The sequence below is a fragment of the Anolis carolinensis genome, chromosome 1, assembly GCF_035594765.1.
Source record: "Anolis carolinensis isolate JA03-04 chromosome 1, rAnoCar3.1.pri, whole genome shotgun sequence".
NCBI lineage: Eukaryota > Metazoa > Chordata > Lepidosauria > Squamata > Dactyloidae > Anolis > Anolis carolinensis.
Window position 1 is genome coordinate 67,555,936 of NC_085841.1, and position 15,163 is coordinate 67,571,098.

Consider the following 15,163-nt stretch of genomic DNA (forward strand, 5'->3'; position numbering starts at 1 on the left):
AGATCTGCTCCTGATGGATTCCCAGAGACAGGGGAACTTCCCATCCTATGATCTTCATAGAAGTGGGTCCATTCTTCAAGCTTTTCTAAATATTTTTATTCCAGGATATTATGAATGTAGTAAACATTTGAGTAGGGTATAGGCTGACCTCCTAGGCCCTCTGACATATGACAATCTCACTGGGCAAACAAACAGCAAACCTGGATCTTCCCCAGGTCTTCCCCATTCAGGGGTTCCTGGATGAGCCTCAAAGAAACTTGTAGGGATGACATTATGAGGGATTCATGTGATGGGCCTTCGACACAAAAAGGAAAAAAATTGACTAACTAGGAAAAGTTTAAATCATAATATTTTGCTTAGTAATAAGCACAAATGATAGCAACATGGCCATGGATCAGTTTACTGTTTTGTCTTTCCCCTTCCTCCAGGAGCCTTTAAATGAAATCAGCATATTTTTGTTATTTTGAAAAATGTCAGTTAAAAATACTAGCTTTCATTTTTTTCCTGCTGTCAAGTGTTGAAATCACTCATAATTTTCATTAATTTAAAACTCAAGTTTATGCCTAACAATTTAATCGTAATTTTGAGCTGCAAATATAATTTTTGTCATATTGTTATAAAATGCAAAGAAATTATTGGTGCTTAAAGTGCAGTGTTTAAATTATCTTAAAAATGGAAGTGTAATTTAAAAATCCAGATTACAATAATAATACAATTTATTTAAGTATTAAATTGAGAAAGTGGTTTCAAATTTTACATTCACAAAGATTTCTATTTTTGTATTGCTTTCTTTTGGATACTTCAGTTATCTAGGACAATTTTTTGATTTTATCTTTCTTCGTTGTCATCAGAAGTTAGATTGCAGTTATTGCAAATGTACAGTGTTCAAATCTTTTTAAAACATACTTAACCAATCCACAATTTAAAATTAGCATGGCAATCCTGCTGTCTTAAAAATGAATATGCCAGTTCTTCAGAAAGCATCTCAACTTGCATATAGTTGATTAGATAAGCATAGTAATGGAAGTGTTTTGATAATTATGAATAAAACCAAAGCCAAAAGCTTTAAAAGATGACAATGTGTAGTATGGCTTTTGTTATATCTGAAATCTTGTATTTTTGCAGTATTTAGAGAACAGTTATTAGATTATGTGACATAAATGGGAAAATGGGCTCAGGACTTATTTCTGCGTAGATACGTATTGGGAATTGTTAATGATGGAGTCATGCTCCATTAGCTGCTACCATCTGAGCCTTTTCTTTCAATCAATGTAGCTAAGGATTATAGAGGACTATTGCTGGAACAGGTCTGTACATTTAGTTCTTAATTACTTCCATGGCTTTCCAGTATACCATTGATCTCTTCAGCCATAACAGAGTCACATATCTTGGAGAACATTATAGATGACTCAGTCTTTGAACAACAAGACAGAATAACTGTTCAAAGTGAAATTGATTGATAGGAGGAAAAGACAGTTATAAAAATAGACATAAAATAATATGTTAAGAAATTATCTAAAGAGGGTGTGTGTGCGTATGTTAAAATGCAGACACCACCTCTGATTATAAGGAAATCGACTTCCTGTTACTTGTTTATTTTGGTTTTTGTTGGTGACTAAAACAATTCAGAACCCAAACCTCCACCGCCATACATCGAATTTTTAAAAAGTTCCATCTAGTTTATCATTGTGTACCATCAGATATCAATTCTCCAGGGTTTCAGAGGAGATTATGACATGCAAAACACTCTAGATATTTAATAATGATTTGGTTTTTCTCTAACAGTTCATTGAGAGCAAAAAGTGAGTTATGCTGCACTCCTATACCCCTCACTGGGAGTAAACACTATTTCAATATGATCTTTTGTTTGTTTTTGTTTGTTTTCAATAGTACCAGAATTCTGATATGCAAGGAGTGGTATATGAACTGAACAGTTATATAGAGCAACGGTTGGATATAGGAGTGAACAATCAACTGCTATTATACGAATTGAGTGGTGTCATTCGAATGGGTAAGAAAACATTTTCTGTATATTTAAATTAAGTTATGCAGTGCTATTTATAAAACTATTTTATGCATTATTGTTAAGGAAGATCTTATCCCAGAACAGAATAAGTGCCAGAATGTCCCTATACTATGAGGATGTAGTGGAAGCTAGGAATCTGCTTATAAGTAATCTCAAGATATGACAGGAACCAGTATTAATTCATGTTACTCAGAAAGCAGTACTGCAGACCACTCCTAAACTGTAAAAGTGGGAAAATTGCTTTTGAAGCGAACTAAGCATGCCTCAGTTTTTCCCACTAAAAACTGAAATATATAATTATACTTTAACATTAATATCATTTTCTGGTATGGCACAGACTATTTCAATTAGTAAAATGTAAGTCTGAACAAATGTACATACCTGGAAGCTATAACTGATAGTGGGCAGGTATTCATTAAAACTTTCTTTACATATCACACCATCAACTGCTTTTTACAGTGACTGTGGCCAAAATCGATTGTAAAGTTTCTTCCCTCCAGATGGAACTGCATGTCTCTGTTCCTTCTTCCTTAGGATTTGCCTTCTTGCTGCTCTCATCCCACTGGTCATTTTGGGTAGATGTAGGGCCTGGAGTGTTGGAGAAGAATCCATCTGCATCCCAATAGCCAGATTCACAATAATGGAGTCATTTTCCAGTAGCTGTGTAAGATGTCTGAGATGCCTTAAAGTATGCATGGCAGGGTGTTTGACTAGATCTCTTCCAACCCTGTTATTCTATGATTCTATGGCTTGGTCATTCTGCGCCTCACTTTAGGGGTCTAGCAAAATCCTTTTCCAACACCTCAAACACTTGCTATAAAAAGACTCTGCAGGTGGGTTCTGCAGGAGAATATCTGCCAACCTGTCTTTCTCATTATTCTCCTCATTTTAGACTCTTTTCAATTTAATGGTGGCTGTTATGTACTTTTGTTAAGGTGTTTGGAAAGCAACTTGTCATTCATATAAAACCGGACTCCTCAAAGTTTGTCTGTCTTGCACTCAGACAACCATCATGCCATGGCTTATGGGATTGCTTTTTATGTCTTACTGGATCAATTTCAGTTATTGCAGTTTGGGGATAAGGACAGGATACTTGTTAAATGCCATGAGTCACTGTAAATAGATAATAAAAGTAGTGGTAGTAGTAGTAGTAATAGCAACAACAACACCACTATCTGCATGTCTTATTCAGCTTTGCCCTCCTTGGTTCCCAGTGTACCGGTAGCAGGTATTATTTGAAGGAATGATACATATTTTGTTTAGGGAGGATGCCATGCATTGAAGGAGACCATGGAGTTTATTTTTTAAGATGCCGTCCTTAGATCCTGAGATGTTACACTAATTCATTTCAGTTGCAAATATCCCATTCTATCGAGGTAATTGAGAAGGGAATGTTAAATCAGATGTAGACATTTTGGGATGAAACAGAATTATCTACAGACATTTCCAAGTGACTTGATTCAGTTTGGCTTTAATCCATCATAGAAAAGCCTTTATTGTCGTCATTTATGATCTTCTGTAGGAGACTGTGAGAATAGTGCTGTTGATTGTCTTCATGGCTTTGATGTTATGCTATTGACTGTTGTTAGGAGTTGCAGCAGATCAATTGAGTTATAAGTTGTTCTCGATGTTGTTTGCATTGCTTTTGTGGTATAGTAGTAAATATCTGTGATATATGAATTTATATATTTGGAATTTGAGATGAGTAATTAGATTTCTCATTTTAGATGTTTTAGATATTTTAGGATTACAGTGACTTGCTTGTATGTAATATTGTTGGCTACCTTGAAGGGCTGAATATAAATGAACTCACAAATGAGTTAAATACGAGTTACAAATGGCATGAATTATATAAACTTAATGAATTTAATTTTAGAAATTGTACTCATGTGATGCAGATTTTCAAGGAACTACCTTTTCTTCCATAATGACTAAGTTCTGTGTTGCAAAGAATTAGGGGATTAAAAGTTAACATACATTGTTTGGGATGTGATAATAAAGAGTTATGGGTTGCACTGGAGCTACTGAATGTATTGAAATTTTACTTCTTAGTCTCCCTTCTACTACACTTCCAACTTTTCCAGTTTTCTTCAAGTTATGCCTATACACACATGTGCATGCACTTGACCAAGATCCAACAGTATGCTTTGCTATGTAATACTGTGCTTTGCCACATTATACTTCTTCCAGATATCATTCCCCTTGGTTCCAGAGAAACATTCTACAACAACTCATTTTTAGAGTGCATTGTGTGTATATTCATGTGTCTGAGTTCTGATTTCTGCAGAAAGTAGAATCCATTGGGAGTATACTGTTGAGATTGTGGCTGCAACTCAAAGTATATTTTCATTTAATCCATTAAGAAAACTGTATAAAAATGTTCTACTTGGTAGCTGACTTGGATTTGAATATTTAGCTCACATTTGCTCTAGGACAGTACAAACACATTTTTATTTCATTAACATTACAAATTCATGCATTACGTTAATGCATAGTTTCGGTTATATTATAGTGCTTCACATTCCTAGTACAGGTGCATAATACAAATAATTGCTTAATTTTGAAACACTGACTAGAGAGTTTGTATAATATTTTTCTTAACACTCTTTTAAAAATTGTTGCTTTGGCAGCTATAAATGCTGATGGATTTGCACTGTATTTCCTAGCTGACTGCAATAATGTAAGTATAAGCTTGGAAAATATCTATTATAAGAAGCTTGTCTCCTTTAAAGTTGCTTTAAGTATTACACTGAACTAAGTTCAGTAGAGGATTATTATGCATTGAGTATAAGTTATGATGATGCACTTCAGCAAATGCAGGTATTACATTTATAGGTGGTTCAAATTTGAGGCATTTACAAATAAACTTATATTTTTTATTAACTTTCAAAAATACTTCACATTAATGTACACATTTTTAGATTTTGAAAGCTGTGTTTTTCAGCCAGTTAATGTACTTGTCTAAGTTCTTTGAGTCTATTAAGCTGCACATCACTATGTGTGTGAGAACGTTCAAGCACAAATAAAATTGCATTTACAGATTTCTGGTCTACAGAATCACAAGTAATGCTAAAGTGTCCAGGGCCCTAAGATAGATGAATACCCAAGAGGAGAGGAACATGGCATCTTATAGTATGGGGAAAATATATTGTGTGGAACCACAAGATAAAGTGTTTCATTAAAATATCATGCAAAGATTTCTGATCACCATCTTATTTTCCTTGTATCACTAAGCTTTTTCAGTTATTTCTCAAAATTATTAACAAGTGGTAGTTCTGATTGCTTTAAGTAATTTTATGTTACTGCATCACTTGATGATTTGCTGCTATTGATGCTTAGATCTAAATGCTAGTCCCAACTAGAGTAAACCCAGTCAATAGTAACTGGTGGTTAGTTCTGATTTGTATACATTCTTTGAACTCTATGTGTTATGTACTTTAGTCTGGATTAAGGGCTGTATTGGGAAAAAAGTTTTTGTTTTTAACAGGAGCATGTGTGCCCCGTAAGGTCTCCCAGAGAGCGAATGAATCTGTCTAGCCTTTCATAGTTACTCACCCCTAAGCTATATATTTTTAAACAATTGATCAATATTTTTAAACAATTGATCAATCAATTGCCTATCTTCTTGTCCAAGGGATTCGATGTGTTTTTTTTAAAAAAAGAAGAACATTATTGGAAGAGTATTTAAAAGTTCAGGCACATAATATTAACTTTATCACCTTTGTTTGTATACTAGCTGATTTTAATATCACGGTTTCTATGGTTTCACATACAAGCTTTTTAACAACTCTTAGGTAAATACCAGAACCTTGACAGAATTCTTGGGGTACATTTACCTGAAAATAAGAACAGATATTTATATGATTTTGGGCAATCACATCTTTCTGTAGATGCTGACATAGGGTCTTTCTTCTGTAAGAAATCATAGACCCAAATATATAGGATGCTGCTCTAGAACACAAAATAATGCATTTTATGTAGTATTTCCTTATAGACAGTGCCATCTAGTGACTTTATGTAATGTTTCATGAAATCAAAAACTGAATATTCTCTCCTGAGTTAGGAGAAATAATTAGGATGATGAAGTAAATTACTGTAATGATTCCATCAACTAGTCAATTCAGTGTCCTGCCATTTCCAGAAAATCAGTCATACCAATATCTGCATAAGATTATATATGCACATAAATCTGACATTAGGAATGGAAACAGACAAAACAAAAACAAGAACACACAGTGTGGAAATGTTTCATCTTTTTCAGACACTGTAAACAATAAATTTATTGTTGAAACTTGAGTCATAGATTGCAGATCAGGCCTGCACAACTTGTGGCCCTCCAGGTGTTTGGACTTCACTTCCCAGAACTCCTGACTAGCTGGCTAGGGCTTCGAGGATTTGGAGTCCAAAACCCCTGGAGGGCCACAGGTTGGGCAGGCCTGATCTGGATGATATAAAAAGTAAATATAGCCATATTCATAACAAGAACCCACCCATCCCTTTCCATAGTGTAGCATTATTATTCAGCAAGCATCCAAAAGTTCATAAAAATGTATACACTTTCAAGATTTTCAGGGTTTTTTTCATCAGAAAAGAACATACTAGAGCTATGATGGGGTTGGGAAAATTAATTTAATGTTGAAACCAATTTCAGTTCAATCTTCTGAGGCATGGGTATGAACAAAGGCTGGTTTTCTTTTAAGATGTTGCATATATTTAAATCGCCCATCCATGGCAAGTTGTCTGTGCTACCACCAGTAACTGTTCTGTGAATGGCCACTCTTAAGACATTATCACTGTGTGTACATCGCCGTATTTCATTTCCCCCAGGGCTTGTTGCCAACTGTAGGGAACTGGAGACAATATTCAAACTCAGTTAAAATTTAACTCTGCTTTAGGATAATTAGTATCACTAATTCTTCATTAAATATAGTCAAATATTTCATATATGGTATCAGTGAATTGATTATGTAAATGATGGGATGTGGATGTTAGCTTTGGAGTCTCACACTAGAAGTAAATTACTGACTGTGCATTGGGACCTCAGCTCAGATATTATTGTGAATGGGCTGAACCCAGGTGACCTATTCCATTTTCTGCATGACGGGATAGTTAAAGGAATTCAGCTGTTTAATTATGAATATCAGAATAGGAAGCATTTGAATTATTTACCAAACTCCTTTGACTCTGAAAAACTGCATATAGAAAAAACATAGTGAATTTAATAAGCAAAAAAACAAAGCTCATCCTTTATACCATATTTCAGCATTTCCAAAAGTTTATATAGATATTTATAAAATACTAACTTCAGATTATTTTTTGATAAATAAAGTATGATGTGATGATGAGGAAACAATCCAACATTTCAACTACATATTCTTCTCTCTCTCTTCCTCTTAGAGTCTTTGTGTGTTCACACCACCCGGAATCAAGGATGGGCAACCACAGCTTATTCCTGTAGGGCCTATTCAGCAAGGCACCACAGTATCTGCTTATGTAGCCAAGTCTAGGGAAACATTATTAGTAGAAGATATTTTAGGGGTAAATGTTTTCTCTTGTTTTAAAATGGTTAGGCATGATAATGTAATCACAGAGATCTGTATATTGAAAAAGGCTTGGGTGTGTAGTTGGAAAAATGAAATATTAGACACCTATTCATTTGCAGAAAGGAATTCAGCCAGCATGATGGATGGGATCAAGATAGCATGTATGTTAAGGAGATCCTGAATATGCCATCAGGAACTCCCAGGGCTCCATGTTTTTCTATCAGTAGTGTTTTAACTGACATGAAATCTTTTAGGGCTTCCACTTAAATCAGGTGGCTCCAAAGCCATTTTATTCCCAAGAAAGGAAACAGTTTCAGACCCCCTACTACCATGTTTCCCTGAAAATAAGACAGTGTCATATTAATTTTTGCTCCCAAAGATGCGCTAGGTCTTATTTTCAGGATATGTCTTATTTTTCCATGAAGAAGAATTCACATTTATTGTTGAACAAAACAATGCACATTTATTATATACTGTACAGTAGTTGTCATCACAAACCAGCATAACCAAACTGTGAATCCTATCAAGAATTTCTTGTTACTGCCATTATTTCCATGCACAACAATCTATGGTACATAAATTTATCAGACTTGCATGCTCTGGTGTTCAGTTTGGCAGGCATGCTTCCAAACAAAAACTTTGCTAGGTCTTATTTTCAGGGGATGTCTTATTTTGGGGGAAACACGGTAGGACACCATGGAGCTAGCTAGCACAGTAAATTCTTGCATCCTATTGAAATCAGGAGGAGGTGGGGGAGTTAGAAAAAGTAGTTTTGCTGATGAAATCATCAAGGAAAATTGCTTTCCTTCCACCCAGCATGAAATAGCGAGGCTTTGGAAATAGTGAATTGTTCTCTGAAATATGGTATTAGTATTTGGAGTAGATGATTAATATTTTGAAGACTTTTGATAGATTCTATAATGGAAACTTATGTAGGCAAAATGGACAAAATTTGTGCAAGTGGTAATGCTAAGAAAAACAAATTTTATATCACTAACATAAAACTATACCTCTCTTTTTAGGATGAACGTTTTCCCAAAGGTACTGGACTGGAATCAGGGACACGTATCAAATCTGTGCTTTGTTTGCCCATTGTTAATGCAATTGGTGACTTGATTGGCATCCTGGAGCTTTATCGGTACTGGGGCAATGAGACTTTCCATCTTAGTCACCAAGAGGTAAGAGCAAAATGGAACACTAAGGGTTTAAACTTTGATTTTAGGAGGCTGTAAAGCTGCTGTCATGATTGTGGCTCAGATTTGCCTTGCATTTTAACATTATTATATAAATAACATGTATAAAATGAAGCCCATCTTTAAAAAAAAAAGGACAGGAAGTGAACATGTGTTTTGACCAAAGGAAATTGAAGGAGTTTTCACATCTGCTGTTTTCATATTTAAGATTTCTGATGCCTCTCCACTGACACGGAAATTCAGATATATATTTAACAATGTAAAGACTCATGGATTTCCATCAGTAGCCCTTTTATGATAGGGTTCCCTTTTTGCTTGTACCATGTACCAACAGTGTGTGTATGCCTATGGAAAGAGGAGTTATTGTTGATGTTGCAAAAAAAAAAAAAAGCCAGCAGGAAAAAGATAAGCATGCCCCACTTCTTTCTCTCTTCTTGTCAGAAACAGAGTGTCCTTAGGCTTCCATTTATTATTATTTTTAAATGAGTAGGTATATTTGTTAAATTTATTTTTATGCAATTTATAGTAAGTCTCATAGATGGTGGATTTAGCAATTTCAATTCCATTTGCGGTGAGTTGTACAGGTGTATTGATAGTATTTGTATCTGAAGCATCCAAGCAGCATTATTCCTGAGTGGTATACTAAATGCAATATGAATGTTGTATTGGATTACAGCTTAATTAAGGTTATCTACAAATATACTTGGCTCCTTCATTATAGTCCTTATGCAATTGTATGTATAGTTTCTAAATGTGTGTAGAACTCCCTTTTGAAAATATTTCTGATAGTTTCGGAATAAGATTACACTGGCCAGCATGTATTTTGGCACCTCAAATATTAGACCTGTTTCTGGATATATTTGACCTGCTGATTCCAAAAATGACAGCTCTAGTTTTTGAAATACAAAACACATGCCAGATGACAGTCTTCATCTGCCCACTCATAGAAAATCTTGATAACCATATCTCAGAAACTACAGCTGATGTCATCCAATGCAATTTTTTAAAACAACACCTCAAATGACCCCAAGAACAGACCTAAAAACAAATACATCAATAGTTTTTGTTGTTGGGCTTTGCCAACATTCATTCCACCTTTCTTTGTCTTGACCTCTGCCGAACATCTGTGCCTGCAACATTCAAGTACTACTGTCAGGTAGAAGTCTGTGTCCCGACTGATATACTCTTTGTTTTACATCTGGTATGTCACCATGAATTTCTGCCTAGATACAGGGCTGCATAGAGGTCATGACAAAGAAGGCCAGACACTAATTTAGAACTGAAGGTGTTTCCTTGGAGGTTGGTGGAAAGAAGAAACAGAGTTGGGTGTCATCAACCTACTGGTTGACACTAACATTCACATCTCCAGACAACTTCTTCCAGTGTTTTTGGAATGATCTAATGCAGGCATGTAGCCAGAGGGGGGGGGGGTGGTGGTCCGCGAGAAGGCCTTCTCAGGGTGGTCCGCAAGAAGGCCTTACTGGTATTATTTAAACTGTTATGTTTATTCATATCATGATCTGATCACCATGCTCAATATATCCCATATGCATGGGGGTAATGGGATAACGATACAAAAGGTTTGCTAGGGTAGATCCTCTCCCACTCAGACTCAGCCCCCCCCCCCCCAATCAAATCCTGGCTACTGGCCTGATCTAATGGAGTCCATCAGCAACACTTTCAAAGCTTTCCTTCCCAGCAAGCAATAGAGCAATTGTAAAACAGTGTCTTTGAGTTCCATCAAATCCCTTAGATATCAAATAGATAAAATTTATCAGATTTTTTTCTATTAACAAAACCATGCTAACAAAATAATTTCTATTAACAAAACCATGTTAACAACATAATTAATATGATATTTAAATTCTGATATTTCTGCATACATGAACCAGAGTGAACAAGGCAGTTTTGTGGGGTAAATATTACTTCACTGGTTATTTACATATTGTAAACCAAATTGATCAGAAGATGCTGTTAACCTCAAAAAGGCTGAACATGTTATTTGAAAGAAAATTTGAAAAACAAATATAAGCTTTCATTATTTTAGGTTGCAACAGCAAATCTTGCATGGGCCTCAGTAGCAATACATCAGGTGGAGGTAAGTATCTGGATTAACTTTAAAGTTTTTTAAAAGCCAATGAACTAATTCTGAAGAGATTAAAGATCTCAATAATGTGCAGATTTGAAAGGCATATTTATTTCATTCACTGTGTTGACTAATAATTCCTTTTCTAATTTGCACCTAGTTTAAAACTCATTCCTCCATACGGTACTTCCAATAATGTACCAAAGGCAGTCTAAATCATATTGGTGTAGATTCTCTGACTAAATGGTACATAAGTTTCAGTGATTCAGTGAGTCTACTCTAGTATGTAATGATAGGATTCATTCAATTGTCCCCAGATCCACTTTCCTTTCCCAGCATTTTCCCCTTTCCAAGCTTAGACATCAGTGGGGCTGCAGTGATGGTATCAGTATCATGAGCTTCACATGCTCAGTTCTTGTGATTCCTGATGGTCCTGCATGGAACTATATTTCTCATGGTTCTTACTGGAACTAGCCAGCCATTGCATTTTCTAGGGCTTTGTCATCATTGCTATGTCTGGTTTTCTGGAGAATATTATTTTAAGGCCATGTTAGATTGGATCTATAAACTGAAAGGGACTGGGCCTACTTAAATATGATTTTGTGGCCAGCATTTATTAAAAATGTCAATTTTAGGTGTTTTTAAAGTTTCTTTTCACTATCATTATTTATTTATTATTTATTTATTTACAGTACAGTAGAGTCTCGCTTATCCAACATAAACGGGCCGGCAGAATGTTGGATAAGCGAATATGTTGGATAATAAGGAGGCATTAAGGAAAAGCCTATTAAACATCAAATTAGGTTATGATTTTACAAATGAAGCACCAAAATATCATGTTAGACAACAAATTTGGCAGAAAAAGTAGTTCTATATGCAGTAATGTTATGTAGTAATTACTGTATTTATGAATTTAGCACCAAAATATCACGATATATTGAAAACATTGACTCCAAAAATGCGTTGGATAATCCAGAACGTTGGATAAGTGAGTGTTGGATAAGTGAGACTCTACTGTATTTATATTCCACCCTTTTCACCCCAAAGGGGACTCAGGGCGGATCACAATGTACATATATATGGCAAACATTCGATGCCATTAGATAAACAACACAGAGACAGACATTAATTAAAATATAAACAGAATTTATATTGTCTGAAATCTTATAGCTTCAAAGTATATGATTGAACATGTTTGTTGATCCCCTTATCTGTAACTCTAAATCATTTTTAATTAGTGGGGTTTAAATTTTAAATGAACAACTTCAGATCATTAAAATTCTGTGATCAAAAGGCAATGCATTGATTCAAACTATGGCATACTGAAAACCAGACAATTTGAAAAGTCAACTGTTGTATAAGTATGTGTTCTAGTTGGAATTAATGGTTGAATTTAGACTTTTATAGACTTCATTGATTCAGTTTTCTTTCTAACTATTTCCACCAATATAATGTGGTTGCAAAATTTTCAAAGTCCAATTTAAAATTCTGAAAGAGCAAACTAACAGGGGCTCTTATAGCATTTCTATGGTTCAGATGAGACAGAAAAGTGGCAAGATGTATATGTGATATAGGTCTTAATTTGTGGCTTTTTTCATTTTCTGTTTTCTCAAATAATCAATTTAGGGACAAAGGCAAAATATGGGGGCAAAACTATGGGGCACTAGATTACTGACTGTCTTATAGGCTGCTGCTACTACTACAACTCGAGAAAAGGCAATCTTTGTTATAGAGATACTTGAACTTTTTAAATAGGTTTATGGAGCTAGGTATAAGGTGGCATCCTAGGTTTTTGTATTTGGTGTTTATATCTAAAGGAAGGACAGGCAATAAAGTCTTGTCCCATAAGTAAAAGATCATTTTTTTCAAAGATGATAGAAATAATTATCAGTTGTTTTTGTATTTACACAGTAAATGACCTCAAATTAAAATCTGACATATATGTAGTTGCTTCTACTTATATGTTCATGTAATACTAGATAGTCCTTCTTAGTAAACAGGTAGGATGTATGTTCCACAGACTCACTCTCATTCTAATCTTCTGCTTAAGTAAGCAATAGTTTTTACAATATCTCAATCAGGTATCCAGGGGTCTTGCCAAACAGACTGAACTGAATGACTTTCTGCTTGATGTATCAAAGTAAGTTACAAATGAAACATAATCAAAATAGTACCACTGTGTATATTTTTCTAGGTAATGGAATACAATTTTATTCCTCTCTGTTTACTCATTTCTCTAGGAGTCAGTTTAGAGCTATCCATTATTTATTTTTATTTGAGGTGAACAGTAAAAGATGGGGTATTGGAATGAGGCCTGTTTATATCAAAGTTTAAGAAGATTTTAACTGGCATTTTGACTGTTCACCCTCTTTTAAGGGCTACATGCTTACACAGTTTCTATGAACCTACACTGAATTCAAAGGCCCTTTCCATTTTGATGCAAAAGCTAGAATGTTTGTCTGAGTTGATGGAAGCCTGGATTGAGGTCCCTGTTTACTCAAACTCACTGGGTGACCATGGGCAAGTCATATCAGTCTAGCATAGGTAAAGGTAAAACTTTTCCCCATGGAGTCTAGCATACTTCACATAATTGTTGCAAAGTTATGCTGTTTGATAGGAATATCTTCCAGATCTATGAGTATGAGAAAAAGTGAGTGTAAAGGTCCCTAATGAGGTGATTTGCACTGTTAGACCTGAGAAATCCAGTTTTCTATTAGGATTTTACATTAATATAGCCTGGCAGTAGATTATAAGCAATTGCATTTATTGATAATTAAAAACGAGCATAGGTAATACCTGAATCTAACATTTCTGAACATTATTCCTTCTTCTGCAGAACATATTTTGATAACATAGTTGCAATAGATTCTCTACTTGAACATATCATGGTAAAGTATTGTTTTTTTAAGTTTGATGTTTTAACAATTCTCCTCTGGTTAACACTTTTTTGTAATCCTTTGGCATATATACACGTCCTACACGAATCAATGTATAGAAAGTGCTTATCCATTTTGAGTATTGATTTTTAAAATATCCAGAAATAAGATTAAAGCTTGTGTGGTTCCAGACTTTCCTTTTTCAGATTCCCCTTTCAGAGAAAGATTTAACCCAGACATAGGCAGACATTTTAGAAAGGGGACTGCAAGCCAAGCCATGTGGAGCCAGGTGGGCTGGGCCATGTGTGTGCGTGTGTGTGTGCGTGTGTGTGTGCATGTGTGTGTGGAGGGGCTGGGGGAGGGAGACCAAGGGTTGAGAGGAGGGTGTGAAGTGCAGCTGTACAGAGCTCTTCAGAGCAGCTGGCTCCGGGTGCTGGGGCTGAAGGAACTGCGACAAGGGGCCATATCTTGGCTTGGGTTTGCTCATACCCAATCAAATCTAAAACTGCCTGTTCTATTTTCGTAAGAAAAACAGAACTTTAAAAAAGCATTTCTGTATAAGTGTCTAATTAATTTGATGACTGTCTCTGTGTTTTTAGAGTGTTTATTGAAGTCTAAATACATGTTAGTTCAGTTTATGTAACATATTACAGCTGTTGTCTTAAGCATACATTAGTTAATTATAGCTTTGTTTTCTTTCTGTAGATATATGCAAAAAACCTGGTGAATGCAGATCGCTGTGCACTCTTCCAGGTAGATGAGAAGAACAATGAATTATATTCAGATCTGTTTGATATTGGGGAGGAACAAGAAGGGAAACCTGTTTTCAAGAAGACCAAAGAAATAAGGTAAGAATAAAGAATGGACTATTCTTGCATGCCAATATCTTTACTCTGCTTCTATCCATTTATATAGGTCTTGTGACAACTTTTGTCACATGTAATATCATTCTCACCAGGACCTGCAACTCCAGAAGTTAGTTCTTCTGGAAATTGTCATTGCAATGCCAGCAAAGCTACAGTCTGAAGCTATAATGTCACTCCCAGAAATACCATCTTCTGGAGGCAGTTCTTTGGGAAATCATGTATTGAAAAACTCATTGTTGCTCCAAGGTAGGTAAAAATGTTTAAAGTGTCAATATTCATTTATCTGATTTGAAGATTAGATAGTGAAAATCCTTTCTAGATATGAGATGTTCAAATCAAACCATAGGATCACCTCAGAGTGGCAGTGTCAGGCAGCTGTAGCCATTCCTTGCAAGAATAGTCAAACAGTCTGAGGTCAACAACAGCAATGGTCTGAAGAGAGTTCAAGGCACAAAGAGTTCTCCAAAAGTCTGTTCCAAAGGTCAATACAGGAGACACACTACACACATGAAATCCAAAGTCTAAGATACAAGGGTCAAGATATTGGCTAAAACATTCCATACACACCGATTG

At 35.3% G+C, this 15,163-nt stretch overlaps 1 protein-coding gene across 13 annotated transcripts in view; it reads left to right on the forward strand.

The window, feature by feature from the left end:
* The window catches only part of pde10a (phosphodiesterase 10A), a 360,355-nt gene that overhangs the window by 317,546 nt on the left and 27,646 nt on the right, over positions 1–15,163 (forward strand). For 11 of the 13 annotated variants that reach the window (XM_062976372.1, XM_062976376.1, XM_062976339.1 and 8 more), the window contains 8 exons: positions 1,891–2,011; positions 4,657–4,706; positions 7,424–7,564; positions 8,592–8,747; positions 10,810–10,860; positions 12,909–12,988; positions 13,685–13,736; positions 14,430–14,572. In XM_062976372.1, the coding sequence (XP_062832442.1) occupies positions 1,891–2,011; positions 4,657–4,706; positions 7,424–7,564; positions 8,592–8,747; positions 10,810–10,860; positions 12,909–12,988; positions 13,685–13,736; positions 14,430–14,572 (794 nt within the window). The remainder of the gene's footprint in view (positions 1–1,890; positions 2,012–4,656; positions 4,707–7,423; positions 7,565–8,591; positions 8,748–10,809; positions 10,861–12,908; positions 12,989–13,684; positions 13,737–14,429; positions 14,573–15,163) is intronic. The other 2 variants (XM_062976342.1, XM_008120317.3) reach the window with 1 other exon arrangement.